The following is a 24826-nucleotide window of genomic DNA, read 5'->3' as shown; positions in this document are numbered from 1 at the left end:
GCATGGGTGCAAACAGTCCGGTGCAGTCCACTCCCCCCACCTGTCTCTGAACTCTCGGGGAGGCCGTGTGCAGCAGTGAAAACAGGTCTTGCATGAGGGTGAGCTGCTGCGCTAGGTACTGGCGGCCCACGTTGGAGCCACTCAGAGCCAGGACCATGGACAGGAGCTCGAAGCAGTAGGCGTCCGAGGAGGCGTCGTCGTCGCTGGGTTGGGAGTTGGCGTTCTCTTTGCTGGAGATGGCGTGCTCCCACTCCTCCCTCACACGCGTGGCCTCCATGCGGATGGCCTGCACGATGTGGGCGCACACCTGAGACGAGTATGCGCGTTAGGTACGAGGGCTGAGATCTTAATTCCTACTTCTGATGGCGTAAAGAACTGACTAATCACCTGTTTCTGGAGGTTGGTGAGTTTGCTCCTGCTAAAGATGATGCCCACCATGTGCTCTTTAAGGTCAGCGTCCGATGGAACCTAGTCATAAAAACGTACAACGTGTAAAACCTCAGGCTAAAGGGAAGTCAACATTTTGGTTTAACAGCACAGGCAGACTGTCAGGGCCAGACCTTGTCCTCTCCCTCGGGTGTTGAAAGGAGGTTTTTCTCCTCCTGCTCTGGCGTCGGCTCTGCGTCTCCACAAATGAGCTTTCCAAAGACCTAAATGAGCACAACAGAGTAAATCTCAACGCTGCCGAGAGCCTCCAGATGTTTGTCAGGTGATCACGTGTGGATGAAGCGGTTACACGGACCTGTGAGGTGATGAGGCGAAACACTCGGAGAGTCTCGGCCTCGCAGTTCTTCTGCTGCGCCATGCTGGCGGAGATTTGCCCCAGAATCTTGATGCTTTCGCCCTCTTTCCAACCCAGCACCTTCACCTGGCGCACCCTCAGGGTGTTCTCCGGACCCTTCAGCTCCACCTTGATCACATGGTGGTCCCCTCCAGGGAGCTCGCTTGTCACCCAGCCCATGTGACGCGAGTCCAGTTCAACCTTTTGATGAAAAGCCACGGAGATATTTACAGTGTTCTACTACATGGAAGTAAATCTGGAGCTAGAGTCACTAGATCGAAGAGCACCTTATAAAAACACCTTGCACTGGAGTGGTGTTGATTTGGAGAAGAGAGAAAACGATCCATACATACAGCTTTACATAAAGACTAGAACCCTGTAGTCTCACATAGGACCATACCTGTTTGATTCTGCACAGATCCTCTACTGCTTTTCCACATAAGAATGTCACTGATGTGACTTTGTTCTGTGAATATGACAAATAGATTATCAGCAATTCCATTTTGGTCCAATCTGTGCCGTAACACAAGAACAATACTGCGACTGCCCCTTACCCCGATGTCCCTGGAGTTGTCCACATGAACAGTCACATTGGAGGCGTTAATGCCCTTCACGCAGCTAATGGTGATGCTCTTAGTTTTGTTCTTGTCCTCATCTCCGGATTCCCAGAAGGTCTCTGTGGAGCCGTCTGTCAGACTGCCAATCATGGCAGGACGACTGGACGTCTTGATGTCTACTACGCTGGTCAGATCCTTCAGACAAGTCACCAGGCAGAGGTCCTATTGTCACAGACAGTCGGGTTAGCGCATGCTGCTGGAACTTTTCAACCGTATTGACCAAAAGGAGACCGATCTGAAGTAACTGAATGACTTTTTTTCTTGCCTGGCTCATTGCTTCGTAGCCTGACTGCAAGCTGATGTTGAAGCTTTCTTCGCTGTCTCCATCGTCCGACTTGGACAAGATATTGTTGATGTGATGGAAGACGTTGCTCTGGTGGAGGAACTGGTGGTCTGACTGCTTAAACTTGAGACTCCAGCACCTGTAAGGATAAATCATGAGAATAATCTGTCTATAGTTTGAAACCATTCCATGTAAAAAGTGTTTACTGATGGGTTGACATCATATTCCGGCGTTCCCAACGCGTACCTAAGCGCCATCTGCTGAAGTGAGCTGCCACTAGGAAGTGACATCATGAGGTCAGAGATGGTTTGGAGGAGGCGGTGAAAGGTGTGGGGGAGAGGATGAGCGGCTTCTCCGGCAATAACAATGTCTGACAGCGGGTGTTCACAAACGCCAAGGTCTCTTTCCTGAGGAGCGCAGAAGTTCACAGTCAGAAGACGCCGCAACAGAAATAGTAAGCAATGCTACACGGCCTTTGTCAACCACTCATTACCTGTTCCACATTTTCTTTGTTCCCCTTGTTCTCGTCGTCTTCCTCGTCCTCGGGTTCAAAGGGCGATGGGGTGAGAGAAGCTACAAAGTGCCAAAGGATGTCGTGCAGGGAGGTAGTCTGGATCACATTGCACAGCAGCCAGTTGAAGGCCTGACAGCACACAGAGAGAAAATCATGCCAGTCATTCTTCTTACAAATATAACTCGTGAGCTAACAACAATAACCACCAATCACTGCGGGATAAACAGCAATGATTAACTGAAAACCGGGTGCAGAGATTCGGAGAGCTGTTGCTGCCTGTACCTCCATGGCAAACACCCTGCAGGCAGACTTCCTCAGTGCATGCCTCATGGCCACCTCCAGGCCCTCCAGGTCATGGTGCTGGATGACGAAAGCCAGGACAGGCCACTGGAAGTTCCTCTCCCCTTTACTGAGGGAGCCGTGGGCCGAGATCAGCCGGGACAGCTCAGGGGACGGGTGGCGTAACAGGGAAGACCCCACCTCTGTTAAGGGGTGGAAAAGGTGTCACAGATGACACTGCATCACATTCTCTTTTAGGTAACACGTCTCAAATGGGTGCATGAAATTACCTGCATCGCCACTATGAACCCTGCGTCTGGGCACGGCTTTTACCCGGGCCGGATTGGGCGAGTGTTGCTTGTCATACTCTGATGCTACGACGGAGTAAGACCTCTGAAACACGGTTCGTTTCGCCGTATCGCTGTCTGTGATTGGACTGGTTTCCAGACTGAATGGGAGTGGATGAAACAGACAAAGTTTAGCACAGACACAAACATTGAAATGAATGGCTGGTCATGATAAGGAGCATTACATAGGGGGGGCGCCCCACCCCACCAAGAAATCGTTTACAGTTCTGTTCCCTGAGCACAGTTAATGGGCGCACACACACACACAAACTCACTCGGACAGAGAGCGTGCATCAAAAAACGTTGGTTCCGTCTGTCCGGTTAATATCTCAAACGATAACGATTGCCTCATCTGCCGTGACGTTTATATCATGCATGTATACGAGTGTTTGTCATGCATACACATAAAAACAGATGAGAAAATCTAATCCGCATTTCACTCATCGTTTGTGCATGCGCAGAAGTGGAAGTGATGAAAGCATCGTACGAAGACGCGTTACCTGGGTGGCATTGATTTCATGTTGCTCTCTGGTTCCTCAAATACATTGGGACAGGCATCGGGGGTGACTGATATGTAAGGTGCAGGAACAGATGTTGAGCGCAAATACCTCATCTCATCTTGGAAGAGGTTATCGTCTTGGTAGGCCCCAAAGTTCTCAGTGTGTTGCCTGGGTGATAAGAGGAGGGTTACGGTAAAGCACCTTTATTCACCTAAGAAATCCAGACAGCGTTGCTAACTGAGCTGTAAGCTACCTAGCTAGCGTCTGGAGGTAGAGGCAGCCCATTTTATTGGGGAGTTCGTCCGACACGCCCTCCTTGAGGCTGGGCAGCAGCTGGGAGTGCATGGGCCGGGGGGGGTGGTGGCACAGCATGCTGGGCTCGGCAGCACTGCTGAGGGACAGCAGGAACAGAGCGTTGGCCCGGATCACCTGGTGGGCCTCCATGGTGGGCAGCGCCCTCGGCGTCTTCACCTGGAGGGGTTTCTTCCTGGATTGCTTCACCTGGCAAAAGGACACGCAGAAGTCCGAGATGAGAAAAGAGATGAGAAAAGACGAGTTCTTCAGTTGCAGGGACGCACGCGTACCTTTTCCCGGGCCGCAGTCTGTTTTTCTCTCAGGTATTTCTCCCGACAGCGATCACACACCAGGTACCAGGTGCTGCCTCCTATGCCTCCGTCGCCGCAGTTTCCAGCCCAACCACCACAGAAGTGGCCGATGCTGTTGTAGCCCTGGCCTCCAGCATAGCGACCGCAGCCTGCCATGAAAGACGAGGGAGGGGGTTAAAAGAAATCATTACCCAGAAAGTCCCTTACCCAGGAATACAAAGGCTGAAGCAGAACCGCTGTCCGCTCACCTGGGTGCGCCTGTCTCATGTGGTAGGTGACGGGGTAAGGGTGGGATTCACCGCACAGCTCACAGATGGTGTCTTTCTCCGGTCCACCCATGGCGAGCTGTGCCATCTCTCCGAACAGGTTCCCTCTCGGACGCACTTCGGCCTTCTCCCGCTTCTTTTTCTCCTTCTTCGACTTCTTGCCGTCTTTCTCGTGCTCCTTCCTTTTCAGGATGGCGCTGGACCCCGGGCTGGGGAAGATCATGTTCTGAGTGGCTGCTTTGATGGTGGCCATGGAGATGTCCTCCCAGAAGGCCACCAGATGTTGCAACGTCAACGGCAAGATGGACTTGTTCCTCAAGGCCGGGTGCGAAGTCATCTCGTAGCCCATGGCCTCCCCCTTACCCTCCTCGCACTTCTCTGGCAGAGGCGGTTCTTTCAGCATAGACAGCACCTTGTTTTTGTTGATGCTTCCCATTTTGGAGATGTCCGGGCCGTGCGGCGCAATGTTAAACATGTTGAGGGCAGAGGAGATCTCCAAGGAGTGGCGGTTCTTTAGCTTGCTCTCCTTCTCGTCGGCGCCCTGTCCTCCCACGGAGCTGCGAATGGGGGCGTGCTCTTTGGTTAAGTCCGGGTTAAACTTGAGGAAGGAGGAGCAGGCCATGGCGTCGTGGACAATACCTTCATGCCACAGGAATGCGGCGAAGACCGCTCGCGAGCATTCGGCCACGGAGGGGGACATGGCCTGTTTGGCGGGTTCCGTGGCCCTTGAAGTGCTCTCACCTTTGAACAGCGGCCCAGATTTTTCCTTCTTGGGGCGCGTGTGTCGACTGGACGCTTTGCGGCTGACTTTGGGCGAAGCGCGGCTCTCCTGTTCCTCCTTGACCGGGGCTTTGCCGATGCTGAAGTGCACCTTGCATGAGCCGTCTTCAGAATTCTGACCGTCGGCATTCTCGTCATTGCCCTCCTCTGAGAGGAGAGCAGTGGAGCTGCACACCTCCACCACTTCACTATGGAGGTTCTCCTGGGTCACGTGTGGAGAGGGAACGCGGTTCTCTGCACAGCCAATCACTCCATTATTTGGATCGTTAGGAGACACTTTCGGTTTTGGGGAGGTGGACCTGCCTCTAATGGGCTCGGTCAGTGGGACCTTCTTCTTTCTAAGCGTGTCTGGATCCAGAGTGTACGAATCAGATTTGGACCTCTCCCTAGGAGGATCCAGCCGTGCTTTGGCGGAAGGGCTGACTTTGGGTGGGAGGTTCTTGTCATGGTGGGCTGAAGAGGAGTGCTGGGAGGAGGCGCTGGAGGGACTAGACCTCCCAGAAGAGGAGGAGCCTTTTTGTTTGGGAGAGGAGGAGCGCGAGCCGGAGTTCGGCGACTCGGCCCGAAGTCCCGGGGTTCTGCCGTCTGCCTTTAGCGCCTGCAGGGTGTTGTGATTGGGCGAGTGCGAGCGGCTGTGCGAGTCGGACCTCAGTTTGGCCGTGTCCGACCGCAGGATGAGCGCCTCGCTGGCGGAGAGGCCGCCCTCGCCTGCTTTGCTCCTGCTCTGCTCGGACGAGCGGCTTCCTCGACCCTCCTGTTTGGGCGAGCGGTTCCCCTGCCGGTGTTTGGAAGCTGGGGACATGGGCCGCGCTGCTGGCATCGGGTTCCCTCGCTCACCTGAACGTTATTATTTCAAACATAGTTACAGCATGAAAGAGGACTGAATCAGAGGTAATAATGCACAACATTTGGCTATTAGCATAATACTCAAAACCTGAGAGGAAAAAACAATGTAATGCTGAAAATATAAAGGTAAGATGCAATGCAATGAAGGTAATTAGTGGAAGAGCTGATGGAAGATGGATTCCAGCCCAGTCCTCGGACCTCTGCTACTGATATTGGACGTATTTAGAGTGGACTTTTCATAGCCTAGTAGTTTAGTCTAGTAACCACACACATCCTGAATCAATAGCAATTAAGGTCCACCTATTTTAAACTTTAAATCAAAAGAGCTGTCATAAAAAACAAGGCGTTTCTTTTCGTGGCCTCCTGCCCGCCCTCTGTTCAGTCTGAGGGAAACATGCGTGCGGTGATTACCCACCCTTCTGCCTCAGAGCGAGAGATGAGAGAGCAGTGCCGTGCCCGGCCACGGACACATTGCTTTTGTGCACACGCTCGCGAGAAGCAAGGCGGCGAGATGAATCATCTACAGCGGAAAACAGTGGAGCAGGTAAACAAACAAGGCATGGAACGCAAAGGGGCCACCAGAGAGAGACAGAGACAGAGAGACAGAGACAGAGACAGAGAGAGAGAGAGAGAGAGACAGAGCGAGCACAAAGAGGCAATGGGGTGAGGTCGAGAAGAACGATGCAAAAAGGGTTAAAATGACGGTGGGATCAACAGAAAGGTAGAGAAACACTTATTGAAGAGAAAAGAAGTTACAGAAACAGAAAAGTTTCTGTAACTTTTCTGTCTCAGACAGAAAAGTTACAGAAGAGTTGTCATGGAAATACAAGTAAGCTGTGCACACAATTTAGTAATATGTGTCTTCCATTCAATTCCATTTGGACTCTTTCCCTATTTTAGAGGGCGGCATCACCTCTAACAGGTGACATTCACAATGTTTAAAAGAAGTAAGAGAACATTTAAGAGGCTCTGAAGGTGAGTTTTATCCTGTGAAATAGGTTTAACAGGCCGTTGTTAAATGCCATAATTAAATCCATTAAAGGGATCTACAGCGAGTGTGCAGGGGTCATGTAGGACAAGACTTAAGGTGACGTGTTACATGTATGCTAAATTGAGAACACATGTTATTAACTTATGCACACAGTTGAGCTGCAAAAGAAAGATAAGCACATACAAGAAAAGACCAACAGGGAGAAAGAGCTAAACAGGCTGAAAAAGTCCACAGATATTTTAGATCCCGTTAGAAGATTATCTCAAAACTAAATTGTGGCATATTTGCATTTGAAATATATCCAGTAAAAGATATAAGTATGTGTTATATGTAATATTACTGATGGACTGGAGTCTAAGACCGTTTACATTTGCACTGATGCCCTGGGCTGGTTGAGGCAGAAAATGTTGTTAATCAAGGATGAATAATGCAAAAATGAAAACAGCGAGGAAAATAATAAAGAAGCTGGCTAGCAGAACAAGCATACAAGCAGAAAAATAAGCAGCTCAGCCTGTTACTTCAACACGCGGCATCGTCCCATTTAACAAGGCGTTTGGTCGAGTATTTCAGTTTCATATCTTGTTTTAGGAAAAAAATGTGAGAAATACCCGTCAATGCATATTTCGAAAGGCAATTTCTCTTGATTTGTTTTCTTATAAACAAGATGTAAACAGTCCATACTGGACACGTGGGCTTGTTGGGGATATTTTGCCACTCTAGAAACATAACTGCACTGTTATGTGTCACATGTCGCTGCTGCGCTTCCCAGAAACAAACATGAGAGAGAGAGAAAAGCTGAGGGGGGAAAAGGATCAACACCTGTGCAGGCAAGCGCTGTCAGAAAGCAGGACAGACTTACTCGGAAGCTGTGGTTGTGGCTGAGACAGTTGGGAGGGGGATTGTCCAAACACAAATGGGCTGTGGACAAGGGAGGAGGAGGAAGAAGAGGAGGGAGGTTGGGCGGCTTGCTCAAATACGGAGGAGGAGGAGGGAGCTGCTGAGAGGAGGGGCCCAGACTGAATGGAATTCAGTATGCCACTCAACCGGTCACCTGCAAACATGGAGACAGAGGATGGGGATAAACTACAGCTTATACTATGGTTTGAGGTGTTTCTATAAAAAGGGGGGAGGGTGAGGATCAGTCAGAGTTCATCAGTCATTCAGTCATCTTCTTGTGGGCTGAAATGGAAGGAGCCCCCCAGGGTCCCGCAAGTGAAAGGCCCGTTTGTTTTCTGTTAAGACAAAGAAATGCCAACTGCACCCAAAAGAGGAAAGGTAGGAAAGCCCGGGTGGATGGGCCGCAAGGAAGGACGTCAGCAAATATAATGCCGCTCAATGTGCCGTCGCTGAGCAGCCGGAGCGGCGGACCATCGGGCCGGGAAGGTCTTTGTTTGGCGGCTCGCTCCACAACACAAAAGGAGTCGGAAAAAAGGCCGTTGCTCCGGTTTGTGATTTAGACACTTGGGGAACTTCTGATTGTCAGACTAACCTCGCGGCTCCATGCAAGATATGATTGGCTGAATGTATCGCTCTTAAATAAGGTCTCCGCCAAAATAGGAAACCACTGGAACAGTATTCTGTCAAAGTAATGCCAAACAAGGGTGTATGACATATGAAATGCCATTTAAATGGACTTTGTAATGAGGTTACACTATTGTTAAACTATCGAGGAAACTCTGGTCTTTCTCTATTGTAGAGCATTGATGACATCATTCATTTCAGGAGTCATTCTTCCAAGAAAAACCTATGTGTCCTCTTTACAACTTACAAAAAACATGTGCCGGGAAGAATTGGACCCTTGTAGTCCGTATTGAGCCGACACGGCATCAGTAATCATTGAGGCCGGTTACGTGGTGAACCAGATTCAAAACCACGTCACTGTGTTGATCTCCAACATGGTTCGATGCATATCAGCAACTGTCGGCGCCAGAAGCGGGAAGCTGCCTGTCCGGAGGCCAGAGAGGCTAAATATGGAAGCCTGAGAGGTATTTCAATACAGTTGATCTCCAACCTGCTCAAGGAGCTCTGTCACGGACAGGTCCATCAAGCTGACCAATCTAAGCGCGATCCATTCGCTTCACACAGGTGGCGAGGGATTTAAACTCTCTATCGGATGCTTCAGCGGCTGTCGGCAAACATTCGGCGTGCTAGTAGAAGCTCGCCGTTTAGAGGGCCTTAATATTCAGGATGCACGTGCTGCTCACCACAGACATTTTGTGAGGTTTAAACATTAAATGTCACATGACTTCTATTACCTTTCGTGTATTATGGCGGTTTAAACTCGAAAAGAGCCGTTTACCGCTTTTAAACTGCCCATTTGAGCATTTCGGGGTGGGTCGGTCATCTGGCATCAAAAAATGCAAAGTGTCAACCAAGATGCAACTGAGGCAGAGTGCCATCTCAAACGCCCAAGGACAGAAATGCATCCACCTCCTCACGTAGCAACCGGATGTTGCCACAGTGAGACTGAAATCAGTAATTCTACTATTTCTATAAAAGCAGCAGAGCCACACAGAATACTTGATAGCATGAAAGTGCCTTTCCAAGGCCAACACGGTTTCCATTGAGCCCAGTAAAGGGTCAGTAGAGGCAACCAGACTTGGGATCAGCACAACAGACACACATACCGGGTCGACTAGTGCGATAACTACATCTGAAGAACGGCGGCGCTCTGATTAGCATCGCTAAACAGGTCAGCCTCGTTATTCCAAGCAGTGAAGAAGTGTTAAGCCATTGGAAGACAAGAGACGCAGCGCCAAGCATTTGGGACGAGCCGCTGACGCTGCGGTAGAATTGCTCATCCAGGGGTGGTTGTCACTTTTCCACCAGAACACAGGTCATGTGACTAAAGGCTCAATGCATGGGGACAAAGGGTAATCCGTGTTGGGCTAGAGCTCCGCGGCCAACTACCCAGAGCCCACAGCAGTTGGAAATGAACGGAAGCACACTGACTGGCCCATGCACACAGACGCTACAGAGATGTTAGTCAACGTGATAGAAAGCATGCTGAAAGAAAGAGACGAGAGGCCGGTGACCGATGCACCTGTGACCATAGACAAGGAGTGAGAGTAGAAGAGGACATATATATATATATATATATATATATATATATATATATATATATATATATATATATATATATATATATATATATGCAATGTACCATAGCAGGAGGATCAGATTGGCAGCGTTTTTCATTTGTACAATTGCCAGCAGTGAGCGCCAGCGTCTTTTGGATAAGTCATAGAACCACAGCATACAGTTCTACGCTCACTCTTTTCTTATGGTCTGACCCATACTGCAGCACATACACCTTGTACATGTGCTGCTATGAATTGTATGGCTCAGGTCATTTGTTATTTACTGTACTGTTGCTTTGAATAAAAGAAGATGATGAGGGTGAAAATGTCTGCATTTTGTTCAACTTGAGTAATGTATAAGAAAAACTTATGAGGACAGTCTCAATCCAAAGCACACAGGGGAGGTCAGAGAAAGTAAAGCGGGGGGGTATCAAAGACCAGCTTGCAGAGGGAAGGTGTACATCAGTAATGACAAATCTACAGCTACAGCCTGAGGACATGTAAATGAACAGCATAAAGGAAAGTGGATGTTGAAAGCAAAGTGATGTGCAGATTGAGGACATGTTATAAAAAGTTTTTTTAAAAAAAGAGGCATCTTTACGCCACGTTGAGCTCACCTTTGTTGTTGGAGATGCCGTAGTCAAAGCCCTGCGCCCCGTTAGCGGCTGCAGCCCTGTTGAAGGCTTGCACGGAGAAAGGGCTCGGGGGGGGAGTCTGGGTCACGTGCTCTAAAAGAGATTGTTCTGTAAGAGAAGATGAAATTACTATTCATAATAACAACACACTTTTAGTTTTAAAGAAGATTTCACGCAGACCATGTAGCTCAAAGTAAATTTAAAAAATCGAAAACCTCACTTTTTAGTGGGAAGAACGCATGCAATACAAGTGTAGTGTCATTTAAAGGAAAGGAAAAAATCAACTTTTAGAATTTAAAAGGCAGAAGCATTCTCCCGATGTGGCTGTGAAAACAGTTTGCCCGGTTGGTTGCGGCTCACCGTCATCGTGGCGAAGGTACTGATTCCCACCGCGGTCTCTGGCCAAGGACCAGGCCTCTCCTTCATCGCTCTCACAGAACTCCACTACACTGTTCTTATCCAGCTGAACCCAGTTCCCCTCTGAGTTGACCACCTGATACACAAACAAGACTCTTTATCCACACTCTCGCGCACACGCACACAAACACAGCAGCTGTACAGAAGAGCATTAACATACAACCATTGATGATTGATCATTCATTTGATTGGAAAGGACAGAAGCAGTAGTAGATCACAAGAATTAGATGTTGTGCATCAGCAGACACTGCAGGACAAAAACGGTGCAGCTAAACAAAAAGTACTAAAAAATGAAACTAAGGTAAATGCATGAGGATGTTTTTATCGCATTTTCCTGAATTATCATCACTTGGGAAAAACAGACAGATGGAAGTATTAGTATGTGCAGGGTGCACCGCTCAGGTCTCAGACGGGGCATTCCAAATGCAGAGGGAACTATTGAACAGCATGACACACCACAGCAGCCAGTGACAGGTCCTATCCAAAAGGGGCGGGGCTACCCTCATCACCACACCAGAGGAAATTTAGAAAAGTACCGCAATCATTAACAGGATGGTTAGAAGTGTGAGAAAGAGACATTCAAGCATTTGGTGATCACATCTCAGCGGAGACGTCTGCAAGGCGGCCAAATGCAACGCGCTGAGACTGCGATGGACAAACGCAAATGAGTGAATCAGGAAGCGCGCAAAAAGTGTCGCAGTCACAGGGAGTTCATCCTCGAGTAGGAAAAGATACACAACACACCCCCCCACCCAGAAGCACCTGGTGTATTCCCCATCAGACAGCCAGATTACATTCAAAAGGAGTTCAGGAAAGAAGAGGGAACTCTAATCTCTGAGGGTTAAGGCCAAACTCATTACATTATTTCAACTAAAGCCACAAAAGAGAAAAGAAGAAAAAAAACACAATGCATCATCAGGGGTGAGTGCGTACCTCGCCTATGGCCTTGACCTTGTTGCCAAGAACTAACATTCCAATGGGGATGCCCCTAAGGTTTGGGCAGCTTCTGATGTTGTGACCAGAGGGGCCGGTCTTCACTACCTTATAAAGCCCCGGGCCGCCGCCCTGCCCCGCCCTGCTTTGCGCCCGCATGGGGGCCTCGTGGGAAGGGCAGCTGCTCACCTCCTTTACGTTCTCTTCCGATTGGCCCCTGACCTCCTGCAAGAGGTGAGAGCAGTGGATTAGAGGCAGCGCACAGTAACACAACATCAGGCCGCATAATGTCGACCGCTGGGTGCGAACGATTATTCGGCGTTTTTACTCTACAGATGTTGTATACATCTAACGCATGGTATATAAAGTTTGAACTAGTGTGCTTTCAGAGTTGCTGCCAATTGGATTTTATTACAGCACAGAGCCTTACTCAGCTTTCCCTGTTTCCCGCCTTTATGCTAAGCTAACCAGCTATTAGCAGCATCGGAATGGTCAAACTGTTCTTACTCCAAAACTACATGTATGCCCGGGCTATTAAAAACACATGAACAATACATAACATGGGAAACAGTTGCAACATAATTAAAAATGTAAACAGAAGCAACCGGAGGATTCAACACACCATGTAGTGACGCTGTTAGATGACCAATATACAGAAGGTAGAACTAATCTTACAGGCTAAAGGGAGGCATGCTATGATGCACAAGGGATAGAGGACTCTAGGTGACAAGGCTTTCCAACAAGACCTCATGCGACAGAACGGACGTTGGCATCTTTACCCCCCATGCTACACACACGCTGGAACAGTGATGACTCCATAAAAAGAAAAGAAAAACACAGGATCACTGCGCGGAGTCTGTGGGCACGAGGCCGCCGACGCACACTGTTGTCACCAAATGGTCAAAATGAAACAAAGCAGACAACCATGCAGCTATTGTTGGGAGCGCTTATGGCGGATTGCAATACTGTGGGGAGACTACAGAGTCACAAGGGGTTCAAAGGGGACAAGTAGAGTGACAGGTACGATGGTAAACTGTGGGGCACGTGTCCGTCTCATACAACTCACCTGTGGCGGGAATATAGTTAAGGGAGTCCACGACAAAAAGCTGACATCCCTGACTCCTTGGCTAGCGTTAAAGACATTCTGAGCAACACATCGTGAGACAGTCAACAAAAAACAGTAGAGGATGAGGGGGGGAGAGAGAGAGAGGGGCAGAGGGGGAGAGAGACACTATGGGGGAAGACGCTCGTGTATTTTTTTGGAAGAGAAAAAAAAATGTTTTTTTTTGGGGCTCGGCTCCTTTGGAATTCAGCATCAGACGGTCGTTTGAGACAGCGAAGAAGAGAGGACACAATCTGACGGGCCAGATGGCGAAATAGTGGAGCCCCGGTAGAGGGGGCCAAGAAGAACCGTGGATCCCGGCCGAGCCGTCATATGTTTGAACATTTCACAAACAAGTGCAAAGCCAAGTAGATAAATAAGGTCACTCCAGACTCATTTCCAAATCCACCACAAAACGAAGCTAAAGAAGAAAACTTCCAAAAAAATTCCCCACTTGGATGATGTAGTGTGTCATGCTGTTCAGACAAGGGACCTTACACGGAAGCCTCCTCTGCACCCCGAGGCAACGAGTGGAATTGTAGAGCGGTACAATTTTTGCGGGCCAGTGATTGCTTCATGACAGAAAACTACCTGGATATCTGGTTCAAGTACTTTCCCCGGTACTTCCATATCCATGTCCTCGATCAGACACCTTCGACTCACGCTGCTGTTTTTTGTCTCTTTTTTTTTTAAATGTACAACATGTTGGCGGTTTTTGTGCCATGGAGCAAAAATGTGAGGGAAACACTTGTTCACACATGCTGTGGTTTTATGAGTTCGTGAGAGGCCATGAGGAACAGTGCAGACTAACTTCACCACGTGATGAGATTACACCTACGCTTCCTTCTTTTTCCCGCAATGGTGTTCACGCCAGTGCACTTAACCGTAACAACCTAAGCATGAGAGCATTTCCCACTGCCGTCACTTTGTGGTGAACTTTCTTGCGTTCAAACACGAGTTGACACATGCAAGCTCCCAGCTGTGTTCCTGTGCACGGCATGTTAGTGAACGTTTTATACGCTGCGACAACTAGATGTTTCATGCAAGAGAACATCCTAGCAGCTACACTTTGATAAAACTCTCAGTTTAACATGCTTTGTGATTGGTAAACAATACAGTTGACCTCTGGGCTTTTCGCCCAAAGGAACAACGCAGGAGCTCCTGTCTTAAAGTGGGGCAGCGGCTCAGCGGGGGTCTTCTACTTACGTCGGCTGGGACCAGTAGGCTCCTGCCCAGGTGCTGGTTGAAAGAGAGGCACCAGGCTTCAGTGTACCCATTCATGCTGGGAACATACTTCTTTACGGTTTCGTCATTAAGCCTCAGCCACACGCCATCGTCATTGTGGATCTACGGAGGGGAAAACAAGAGCAACGGGGCAGGGCACAGCCAAACCGTCCTGTTACTATGGAAACGGGAAGGACACACACACACACACACACACACACTCAGGTCTGAGGTTGCAGGTGAGTCTCAAGGAAAACTAGACAACAGTAAATTGAAGTTACAGCAAGGTGCATTTTGGACGGATACAGAATCCAGATGTGCTGCATTACGATACAAATAACTAAGCAAATGCATCGAGTCCTCTGAGTTTATGTTGCAGGCGCTCAAGCCTTTCACGAGGCCTCTGAATGGCTTGCAAGAGTATGAAGCAAATCAAAGAAAGAGCAACAAATGTATATCCTTTGCAAGAAAGTAGCTATCATAATTTAGAGGTAATAACACATAATGCACTAAAAAGTTATAAAACTAGCAAAAAGAATAGCGTCCAATATTCTATCCTTACTGATTAAGACAAAACCAGTATATAGAATCAAAGAGCAGAGCGCTCCAGCTAATATAGTTACATAACATGATTTGTGTTCTGCCTGGTCTAGAGCCAGTTACCTCGTCAATGAAAGTGATGGTGCCATTGACATGCACTATGCCTATCTGTTCACTCTGTAGGGAAGGGTGACTACGCACGCGCAGGCCTGCGCTGTCCTTGGACACAAATTTGCGGACCTGAGAGAAGCAGAGGGGGAGATGGAGACCGTGAGCGCCAGGAGCCAAGAAGAAAAAAGAAAGAAGAAGAAAAGACAGGAAGCAGCAGCAGGAGGAAGCGGGGGCAAGCCGACCGCGGGAGGTCTCGCGCTTTAACCCACACGGAGCCTAATTTCAAGTCCACGCGTACAAACGGAGGACGACGAGGAGGCTACATTCACAGCCGTGTAACGCACACGCGCTGATTGAACGGGGCAGGATTTGACTTGTTTCCCCGTCAGATTGTGAAAAACAAAATGGCATGAAGGTTCACAAACTGATGATGCAGGGGATCAGTTTAAAGCAGCATCAAATCATTTGATTACTTTGTTTGAACTATGAGTAATAATCAATGCGGTTTGACTAGATGACAGAGCTGAGATGGAGAGCCAGTAGTCAAAATGTTTACATGCATATTTTAACATCAGTAAGATGTTTTCTTTTCCACACATGGACAAAAGGACTCGATAATAAAAGTGTGGTATTAAGTGCATCATGAATTGGTTGCTTCTTTGCACATTGAACAAAGCAACATCTTTGATTTAGTCTTGAAAATACTGGAATTCTCCACTATTTTGTTTTTGGATCAGAGTCACAATGTCAGACATTATTTTGTGTTCATTATTATGTTTCTTTATTAGCAAATTCACTGAACTCGAGAATCAGACATGAATTATATTGAATTATTCACTAACCATAACTGCATATAGAAAATAATTTAGGAGGCACTAGATTTTCACAGTATCATGAGGGTATTATTAACAATACCAATATTTCATTTTAAAATATTTAATTATTATTGATAAAAACTGTTTATCATCTACACTGATTGGAAATTAGGCCTCTTGTTTTAATTCACTCATGTGAAGAATTACAAGATGCCGTGTGGAGAAAACCTCACCACCTGTGACTGGTTCAGGGTATTTGAAGGGGGTTGCCAGCATGCATGCGCTTGTAGGCGTGTTTGTGTGCATGTTCATGGCCCTGGTTGAGCTCACCTTGCTCGGCTGAGGTTCAGCCTTTGGTTTGACCATCTGAGTACCGGGTGGTATCATGCCTTTGGGGGGGTCTTTGACTTCTACCTCCAAACCAGCATCTAAAATGAAAAGATTTACAGCTCAAAAAGGGGCGGCGGTTCAACGAATCGTCAGTGACGCCGACGTTTCCACTGACTTACCTATTTCAATGCCATCGATGGTGACGTGGATGGTGTAGAGGCCTACTGCTCCCGGAGTCCAGTTGGCACTGTAGGTTCCGTCGGTGTTGGCACGAATCAGCATGTTCTCACTGGGTCTGTGTGGGAAAGGGTCAATGAGTAGGTTGTATCTCACTGGTAAATGCCTTCTATTCCTGTATACCCTCAGTTACCGCTTTGGGGTCGGGGAGGCAAAACGCAGCTCTTCAAAGGAGTAGTTTTCATAAGCCTATAAGACAAAGAGCGTATGAAGGAATCAACAAAATGAAGAGCTTTTTTAGTAAGTAAAAATGATGATGCACATTAATGTGATAAGGCTATTTAACATGTGTTTATGTTGCCATTGCCCATATAACAACGTCTGCCAGTCTAAACTGCAGTTAATGGCATTTTCTGTCGGGGGGACAGGTTGGCATGTAGCCCACACAACAGATCTGAGAGTGACTAAATAGCTGCACCATGTGGAGCACCTGCAGCCTTCTAAATGTAACCAAGTGAGCTTTGACCCAGTTCGTTGATGCTGACCTTCATCATAGTTATAGCGATGTATCGAGCCTCTTTCACGATCATGGGCTCGTAGGTGGCTTCCAGCTTGGGCATTGGCAAACCTCCAAAAGTTAAGTCGGGTCCGGAGGACGACGGCGAGGAGCTCCCAGGGAGCCGCTGCAGCCTCTTCACATTCTCCGGTTGCATCGACTTCTTTTGTGAAACGGGAACGGCCTTCACCTCCACCTGGACATGCAAAGAGATGAGAAACACTTGTCAAAAGGCATCACAACGCCGGCAACAAAAAACAAGAATCAGTAAATTAAATTAATCTCCTGGATGCCAAAGCAATCCCCTGACCTTCATGTGAGGGACGTGCACCACATCTCCATACTGGTCTTTGGTTTGTACGACCACCGTGGTCGGCCACCCACAGCGTATGTCGTCTTTGTTCAGGATCAGAGAGGTCTTCTGGGGGTCTGCGTAGGAGTCTGGCTGCAGCCACCTGGATGGACAAAAAGGGACAAAACAAGAGAGACAGAACAGCAAATTTTAATCGGTAACAATATTAAATTGCAGAGGGAGAGCTGAAAAAAAAAAAACGGAGACAAAGAAGAACTGCACAGTGCACATTCTGCTCTGTGTAGGTAGCTGGAGTTAACATGGGACAGGCTCCGGAAATGTTTACCTGGCCAGACGTCCTCCGCTGGAGGTCTGCACACAGGTGATGAAATCCTCAAGGAAAGAGTGCTCATTGGTTTGGAGGTGCAGGGGCAGATTCCCCTCCAAGGCCTCCAGGATGGTGGGCGAATGAGACAAGGCCAGACCCTTCCCAAGGATCCCAGAGTGGGACTTACAGACCTGGCGGGACGTCAGAGGAAAGAAGAAGCAGGGAAGGTAGAGTAATGATGAAACCCTTCCATGACACAACAAATAAAGATCTCCGATTTCAAAAGAGGACACACCTGAAGAGAAGCTTCCTCAAGGATCTCAAGATCCTCCTCCAGTTCATTACCTTAAATCGAAGATTAGAACAACAGATGAAGGATTTGCTTAATGTTGTACACTTCTATTTTTTAGGAACACGCATAACTTCTATCGTGGGTTAATAGAGAAACAGGAGACCCAAAGCCAATTGGGGTTCCAGGTTCCCATACCTATGGGGAGGGCTAGGTCTTTCTTCATCAGAGCTGCAGCGCACACACTGCCCAGGTAGGCCAACTCCTTCTCCAGCTGGATGATCCCCTGAAATGTCCACAATGCTGTGGTCAGGAAGGTGTCTTTGCATTACACATACAGTGGAAGTCCATCCAGAGGAATAAAGGCCTGTGTACCTCATCGGCCCCAGGGTTGAACTCGTACCCCACAGCCACGCACTTGAAGCCATAAAAACAAGCTTTCTCGTCTTTGACGTAGTCCGAGGCCGTCTCCAGTGAAAACAGAACTTCGTTTCCTGAAAGAAGAGAGGGAAGAAGAACAGAACATGACAAAAAAGACAAGGGGGCGGAGCAGCGTATGCAAGGGAGTCGCTGGTAAACTAATGACTCACTGAAGCAGAGCCGAACAACATCAATGAACTACAGCTGTAAGCGCAACGGTGTCACTGCTCATCAATGCTTCGTTGTACACATTTATATCTATGTTGCTAGTGCAGTCACAGTTCACACATGACAAGTAACCAATAATATGCTTGATTAGTTTACTCAATAACGCAAGAATTGTGTTTTTCGATTGTGTTGGAAAAACTAAAATAATGTTTATTACAGACTGAGGTCTGTGCTCTTTCCCACAAAAGCACATGGTGTTCTGGGTCCAATCATATCAAGATGTTTGTGCGTCGATGTTTATAATCTCGTGGTGCCTAAGATGATCGTCTACATCCGAGGGCGACAACCAGCACCCAGAGCCCCCCTGTTTATGTTTATCTTCCTTCTATATATTCCCGCTCCAAAGAAGAAGACCTTTGAGTAGCCTTCATGCACGACTTGTATGTGTGCAAATATTATTTAATAAATGTGCTGTTTAATGATTTTACTCCGTGTCCAGTGAGACGTTTTCTAACAGATTGCATGAGGTACTCTTGGATCCATCGTGGGCATATTACTACAGTGGATGGAGTTTGGAGAAACAGGAGCAAAAGCACTGTACTGCTGGAGAAGGGGTGGCAGCAAAACCTATTATAGATACTTAAAAGAAAAAAACTCGACATCAGCTCAAGGATATGCTATATTTAGGATATGTATTATCTTGAGAAACAGCCCTTTCTGGAGCAGTTATCTATTCTTTCGTGTAGAAAGTCACCACTCACAGTCGGTCAGTTTGTTTGTGTTAAACCTGAACCTGGATGAACTCATTAAGTACATAAACGTCACACGGTAACTCCTGTGTTCTGCACGGGTTTAATTACATGGTCAAATACTACGGCTTTGGTTTGCTGTCATAAAGGGCTGTCTGACAGCAAGGTAAATGGTAAATGGCCTGTACTTGTATAGCGCTTTTCTAGTCTTCTGACCACTCAAAGCGCTTTAACACTACATGACATCATTCACCCATTCACACCCATTCATACACTGATGACAGGAGAACCATACACAGTGACACCTGCCATCAGTAACTAACATTCACACACTGTAGTCGCAGCTACAGGAGCAATGTTGGGTTAAGTGTCTTGCCCAAGGACACAATGACATGTGGGTTAGGCGGGCCTGGGATCGAACCGACAACCCTCTGATTGGAGGACGACCGTGTCCCCACTCACCCACAGTCGCCCTGGTGAAGCAGTTAAAAGTGTTCCTGATACAGCGTACACTTCGTAGGAGTCTAAAATACATCCAAAGTACATTGGTCGATGCTGGTACTCAATTATAGTGCTGATGAATCTAAACATCAGAGAAACACCTTTAGTGTATCGCTTAGTGGCCAATGATGGTCTAAAAATGACATATTGTAAAGCAGAAGATGCCAAACGTCCTCCAAAAGGTTCATATGTTGATTTTAAAATGAAAAATGTATCCTTCAATATACAGTGTAAAATGTTCTCTTCTTTTGTTCTGTATATTAAACTAAGTCGCTCAACTGCTCTACTTTTATTTTTTGACCCAAAAAAACAGCTGAACATTCACAGGTAGATTTCTTCGGCCTGTCATACCTGGCAGCACCAGGACGGTGGTCGGCCAGCCAGTTGAACCAGAGAACTTCTTGAGGTCCGTCCAGGTGTTGATGGTGTCATGGATCAAAGGTTTGCCCCCCAGGCTGGACAGGTGCAGGGTACGGCTGGGGATGAGCAGGCGCAGGACGTCCTCTGGCTGTGCGGTGCCGCACTGCTGGTCAAACTCGATGGTGGTCCAGCGGACACAGTCAGGGAAAGACACCTGAGGCAACATTCATTTTAAGACTTTAAATTACATTTGTCCCCATGATAGTTAACAAATGAATCAGGAACATTTATTGCCAAAATATATTAGACATACGAGGAATTTGACATGGCTGTAGGTGCATAACATCAGACCGTATGGACAACAGGGCATAAGATAACCTTACCCTGTATTGTGTGACGCCAGCTTGTTTATAAGGGTGTTCACTCTCAATCACAGAGTAGTGGTTCGAGGTGGTGCAAGCAGACAGGCCCTGCTCAGGCTGGTTGCCAGTGGTGCTGTCTGTTGACTGGTTCGGGTTGAATGTGGGAGGGGCGTACTTTTGGTTGAGGGCGGAGACAGCGGGTAGAAGCTCCTGAACGAGTCCAAAGACCTCAACGGCAGCCTGGGTGAGTGAGAGCGAGGCATGTCACCACCACGCCACACCACAGAGAGACCAGTCACCACTCCAGGAGGAAGCGTTTAGCCTCTTACCTTCGGTACGGACGCTGCCACAGGGCCGATGTAGGCCAGGATGAGGGGCAGGAGCATGGAGAACAGGCTGGAGGAACTCAGCAGCTCGGGAATGTCGTCCACTTGAGATAATTTAAAAGACATTGATTGAGCTGAAAGCTGCTGAACCGATGTAGACGAAATGCCTGTTGCTCTGCTGCAATGCGTTTGTTGCTCTTACCATCGACAGCGAAAGCCCTCTGAAGCAGGTCCTTCGCAGCTCGGACCACAGCACTGACCACAGAGAGAGCTCTGCTACAGTTCTTGTCTTCCTCATTGGCTTTGCTCAGCAGCTGAGACTGGAGATCCCCGTCATACTCACTCCTTCAGCCATGAGGAGGAAAGACAAAAAGTCAGAAAGATAACCCTCAAATAGTTCACAGGTTTGATGGTCGAAAATGCTTTGAGAGGACCTGTAGTAGAGAATCTGTGGGATCTGTCCTCTGGTCTGGTTGGAGCCGTTGCTGCTCAAGCTGCAGGTGCTGAAGGTGAAGGAGACACCGTCAGAGCACTGGACGGTGGTCATGCCGCCATCCCCGTTAGCCGTCCGGCTGCCGTAGTTCCGTAACCGCACAGCGTACTTTACGCCCTCCTGCAACAGAATTCACACATCAGTGAAACTATGAGCATTTTCATCTAGGATCAGGACACAATTGTAGGAAGTAAGTAAATCCCACGCATGTATTTATTTCCTTATGTACCTTGAGCGGCACAGCCTTGTCCATGCGAATCTCAGCAATATCGCTGGGAGAATCGTCAGTGCTGTAGGTGCCCTTCACCAGCTCCAGGGACGTCCACCTGTGAGAATGTGCAGAGTCCCCTGGGTGCTCCGTCTGTGCCTGAAGGGCGATGGGAGCACATGTTGTAAAATGAGCAGAAGGTCAAAAACTAGCCAAAAAGTGCAGAAAATACGGGCTGGAGATGATTCCTCATATCACTCACATCGTCGGCCAGAACCTCCAGCTCGAACTCATGGATGCCGCCGCCCCCGTAGACGCAGACGCCCACCAGCACAACGCCGGGCTTGTCCACGTTCATGCAGATGGCATCCGGAGAGCCATTGCCCGTGTTCCAACTGCGGCCTTGGCTCGTTTTGGTGAAGCGGTTCGGCGATGCTTTGACGGAGTGGAGCGAGTTCAGTCCATCAACCTAAAAAGAAAGGACACGAAGAGGGATGCAGTCAATCACCTCCTACACAACCACACAGGGCTGATAATTAGGAATTTGTAAAGTTGACATAATTAGGCTTAGGGCCTAAAAGGTGTTTTGTGAGGGCGTTGTGATATTTGACCATTTAAATAAACTTATTTATTGAAATAAAATAAAGTGGACGATGACGGCAAATTTGAACAAACTCCCTGAAGGCGTTCCTGAGACATTTACGTTGATGAGAATGGTGACAAATAGACGGACTGAAAGAGAGAAAATGGATGATCTCTAAAAAGATGCATTGTCTGAAATAAAGAGTAAAAACTATTTCTCTCATCCTGCTGATAACAGACAGCCAGACTGCTGAAGAGCCACATCCAGGTGCTCAGGGAAGGGAGAGTGGTTTCCCTGACAACAGGCTGGAGAGGGAAAAAGGGCCCGCTGTTGAGCTGCGTTTTTTATCACAACGAGAATGTTAGAGTTCGCAGTAAAGCGTGTGATGATTAAACTAAGAGCGTGACAGAGGGAGGTACAGACGTCACCTTGTAAGAAAAAGCTGTCACTATGAGGGGTTAATGCGATGACAACACAGGGAAGGAGGAGACTTGTTGAATTTACTCGGAAAATTCCAATTGGGACAATTTGGAATTTTAGCTTAACTTCTTTATGTGTGTGTGTGTGTGTGTGTGTGGTGGGGGGAGTTACCTCGGAGCCCAGGGCCGAGGCAGTGAGCTCAGACACGATGGAGGCCAGCAGGCCGCAGGTGTTGGAGACCAGGTGTGGGGAGAACAGCTCCACCTCCTTCCTCAAGCTCTTCCTCACCGGCAGCACCACGATTACCAGCATCTTCTCCAGAACCTCCCGGAAACTGGCCATACCCATCAGGTTCTCCTCCGTCTGAGGGGGAGGGGAGAGGGTTACAAGGTAACTGTTTTGATGCAAAGTCATCTCAGGAATTTTGATGAGTAGAACGGGGGGGATCACAAAAACTTGCTCTACATCTACCAAACAGTTTCCCGGGACACCGACCACCTTCAGGATTCTGAAGTGAAGATAGCCGATGCACCGCGTACAACATGCAGACTCACATGGCTCAGTTTCTCCATGTGGGCCACCAGCAGGGGGAAGCGGTGAGCGAGGGCAGAGTCGTTCTCTGTGCTGACTTGTTTGACCAGCGAGCGCAGCAGCACTTCCCCGTCGTACGCGATGGGCAGGATGGACGTCAGCTTCACCGAAGTGTTGCACAGAGCCGACATCACAGCCGCAAGCAGGCGGCTGCTGGACGTGCGAAAGTTGGCCTCAGCAATGTCCTAAAAGAGGAGGGAGGACAAGAATGACTTAGATATGATCACTTTTTTCTGCAGCATCCATTTAAAGTTTTTCAACTAAAATCTGCTCAACTCTTTAGAGCTTAAATAATTGATTGATAATCAACCACTAATAATTAATTGTGCTGTTTTTTTATTTGCTTTTATAATTCTAATATCTTTGAGTTTAGGACCTGTTTAGACAAACAAAATATACCTGAAGAGTTCTTAAGGTTTGGTAACTTGTGATGGTGCATCAGCATTTTACTTCCCACATTAATGAAGTATCCGGGTGAAAAAACAGATGTTTTGCCAAGGACAATAATACTGTAAGCAGTTTCAGTCCTATCCCAAACCCACTACCACCAGTCACTGACCTGGTCCAGGCAGTTGAGCAGGTCGCAGAGGCAGGCCCACTGCAGAGCCGGGGTCGGGTAGAACGAGTGGAAGCAGGCGGTGAAGGTGTTGTGGCACTCCTGCAGCACGGCTTCCAGCAGGGTCAAAGGTTGAGACAGGTAGCCCTGGGGGTCGTTGTCCAGCTTGGTCAGGCAGTTGTCCATGCCTTCTGAGAGGATCTTCTTCAGCAGGCTGCGCGTCTTTCCCACGCACTCTGCCAGCCTGCTGGACTCCTCCACCACGGCTTTGGTGCTGGCTAGATATCAAAGAGAAGAGGGAAAAAGAAAAACCTTGTTCACAATTGAAGTTTGCTTTTTGAAATAAATACACAACCTAGTGTGTAATAGTTTGAATGTTTTCCAGGGCGACAGGCATAAAGGACTGGCACACTTAAGTGTCAATATATTAATTCATTAATATATTCATTTGTTTCTAGTTATACAACAAGGCAGGGAACCAGCAGTGCCACTAAAAGGTTGAAAGGAGCAACGCTGTGGTTTTTCCTTTTTGCAAAGAACGTGCCATTATGCTGCCGGAGATAAAGTCCCGCCGGGTTCTCTGTGCTCCTACCGGCGATGGGGAAGATCTCACAGATGTAGACCCTGAGCAGGCGGAGGCAGCACGTGCCTACAAAGCGCAGCCTCTCGAGGTCCAGCAGGGTGGCAGTGTACTGGAAGCCCTTCAGCCCCCGCAGCTCCTCCACACCCAGAACCAAGGTGGTCCAGCTCCAGTGGAGGACACTCAGCAGCGACTCAAAACACTCCTACGGAGAGGGACAGTGAGGCGGTGGCACGCAGTGCTGCACGATCAAATGCGTCGAGACATTTGAGCAGGTAGAAAAACCATATTAACACACAGCAAGACGAAACTGACCACTGAGACTGTGCGAGCGAATGAGCGTTTGAGGATATGGACGGGCTCACTGGTCTGCTGCTTCCCTTTAGAAGCATTGCCATCATTTGAAGGAAGCCTGGTGTTCAAAGAAACACATTGAAAAAAATTTAGTTGACAAGGCTATAGACAAACAATGAACCACTGGAAGCAGAGTGGGAAGAATTATACTTGCCTGTACAGTAGCTGAGGTATTTGACCTGCGTTAACATCAGTACCGTTGTTTGACTTCTTTGAGCTTTTGAACTGAAAGACCACACTTAAGGGGGGAAAAGAAACATACATTAAAAGGGCTGTGACCGATGTGAAGATTCAAACATTATTTAATTACATGGAAACGTGTATAAGACGTATTCCTGTATGAATGCAACAGCATCCTCCATAATGGGAGACAAGCTTTACCCATCATCGGTGGTGATGGTGGCCTGTCCGTGGGAGCCACAGTCACTGCTGGGTCCAGAGACCCGGGCCCACGCCACGTACCACCAGCCCAGCTGCAGCAGCACCGGCTCGTCAAACATCATGGCGTACTTCTCCC

At 48.1% G+C, this 24826-nt stretch overlaps 1 protein-coding gene across 33 annotated transcripts in view; it reads right to left on the bottom strand.

The window, feature by feature from the left end:
* mycbp2 (MYC binding protein 2) overlaps positions 1-24826 on the bottom strand; it is a 54917-nt gene that overhangs the window by 5779 nt on the left and 24312 nt on the right. For 7 of the 33 annotated variants that reach the window (XM_078090712.1, XM_078090713.1, XM_078090717.1 and 4 more), the window contains 45 exons: positions 24691-24825; positions 24464-24547; positions 24271-24367; positions 23916-24160; positions 23379-23649; positions 22783-23004; positions 22400-22591; positions 21488-21694; positions 21247-21384; positions 20959-21137; positions 20727-20869; positions 20528-20628; positions 20220-20438; positions 19828-20050; positions 18014-18132; positions 17837-17924; positions 17645-17694; positions 17368-17540; positions 17040-17184; positions 16719-16925; positions 16367-16422; positions 16176-16291; positions 15997-16094; positions 14864-14980; positions 14183-14323; positions 11875-12099; positions 10885-11017; positions 10507-10632; positions 7669-7860; positions 6234-6338; positions 4175-5809; positions 3906-4075; positions 3575-3822; positions 3322-3489; positions 2765-2922; positions 2478-2677; positions 2175-2324; positions 1928-2088; positions 1664-1820; positions 1336-1560; positions 1182-1247; positions 743-982; positions 561-650; positions 388-468; positions 41-307 (listed from right to left, as the gene is read on the bottom strand). In XM_078090712.1, the coding sequence (XP_077946838.1) occupies positions 41-307; positions 388-468; positions 561-650; positions 743-982; positions 1182-1247; positions 1336-1560; positions 1664-1820; positions 1928-2088; positions 2175-2324; positions 2478-2677; positions 2765-2922; positions 3322-3489; positions 3575-3822; positions 3906-4075; positions 4175-5809; positions 6234-6338; positions 7669-7860; positions 10507-10632; positions 10885-11017; positions 11875-12099; positions 14183-14323; positions 14864-14980; positions 15997-16094; positions 16176-16291; positions 16367-16422; positions 16719-16925; positions 17040-17184; positions 17368-17540; positions 17645-17694; positions 17837-17924; positions 18014-18132; positions 19828-20050; positions 20220-20438; positions 20528-20628; positions 20727-20869; positions 20959-21137; positions 21247-21384; positions 21488-21694; positions 22400-22591; positions 22783-23004; positions 23379-23649; positions 23916-24160; positions 24271-24367; positions 24464-24547; positions 24691-24825 (8563 nt within the window). Of the gene's footprint in view, positions 1-40; positions 308-387; positions 469-560; positions 651-742; positions 983-1181; positions 1248-1335; positions 1561-1663; positions 1821-1927; positions 2089-2174; positions 2325-2477; positions 2678-2764; positions 2923-3321; positions 3490-3574; positions 3823-3905; positions 4076-4174; positions 5810-6233; positions 6339-7668; positions 7861-10506; positions 10633-10884; positions 11018-11874; positions 12100-14182; positions 14324-14863; positions 14981-15996; positions 16095-16175; positions 16292-16366; positions 16423-16718; positions 16926-17039; positions 17185-17367; positions 17541-17644; positions 17695-17836; positions 17925-18013; positions 18133-19827; positions 20051-20219; positions 20439-20527; positions 20629-20726; positions 20870-20958; positions 21138-21246; positions 21385-21487; positions 21695-22399; positions 22592-22782; positions 23005-23378; positions 23654-23915; positions 24161-24270; positions 24368-24463; positions 24548-24690; position 24826 lie in introns of all 33 variants that reach the window. The other 26 variants (XM_040201280.2, XM_078090715.1, XM_078090725.1 and 23 more) reach the window with 19 other exon arrangements.

The sequence above is a fragment of the Gasterosteus aculeatus genome, chromosome 16, assembly GCF_964276395.1.
Source record: "Gasterosteus aculeatus chromosome 16, fGasAcu3.hap1.1, whole genome shotgun sequence".
Taxonomy (NCBI): Eukaryota; Metazoa; Chordata; class Actinopteri; order Perciformes; family Gasterosteidae; genus Gasterosteus; species Gasterosteus aculeatus.
The sequence above is the reverse complement of the archived record's forward strand: the minus strand, read 5'-3'. Positions and strand labels throughout refer to the sequence as shown.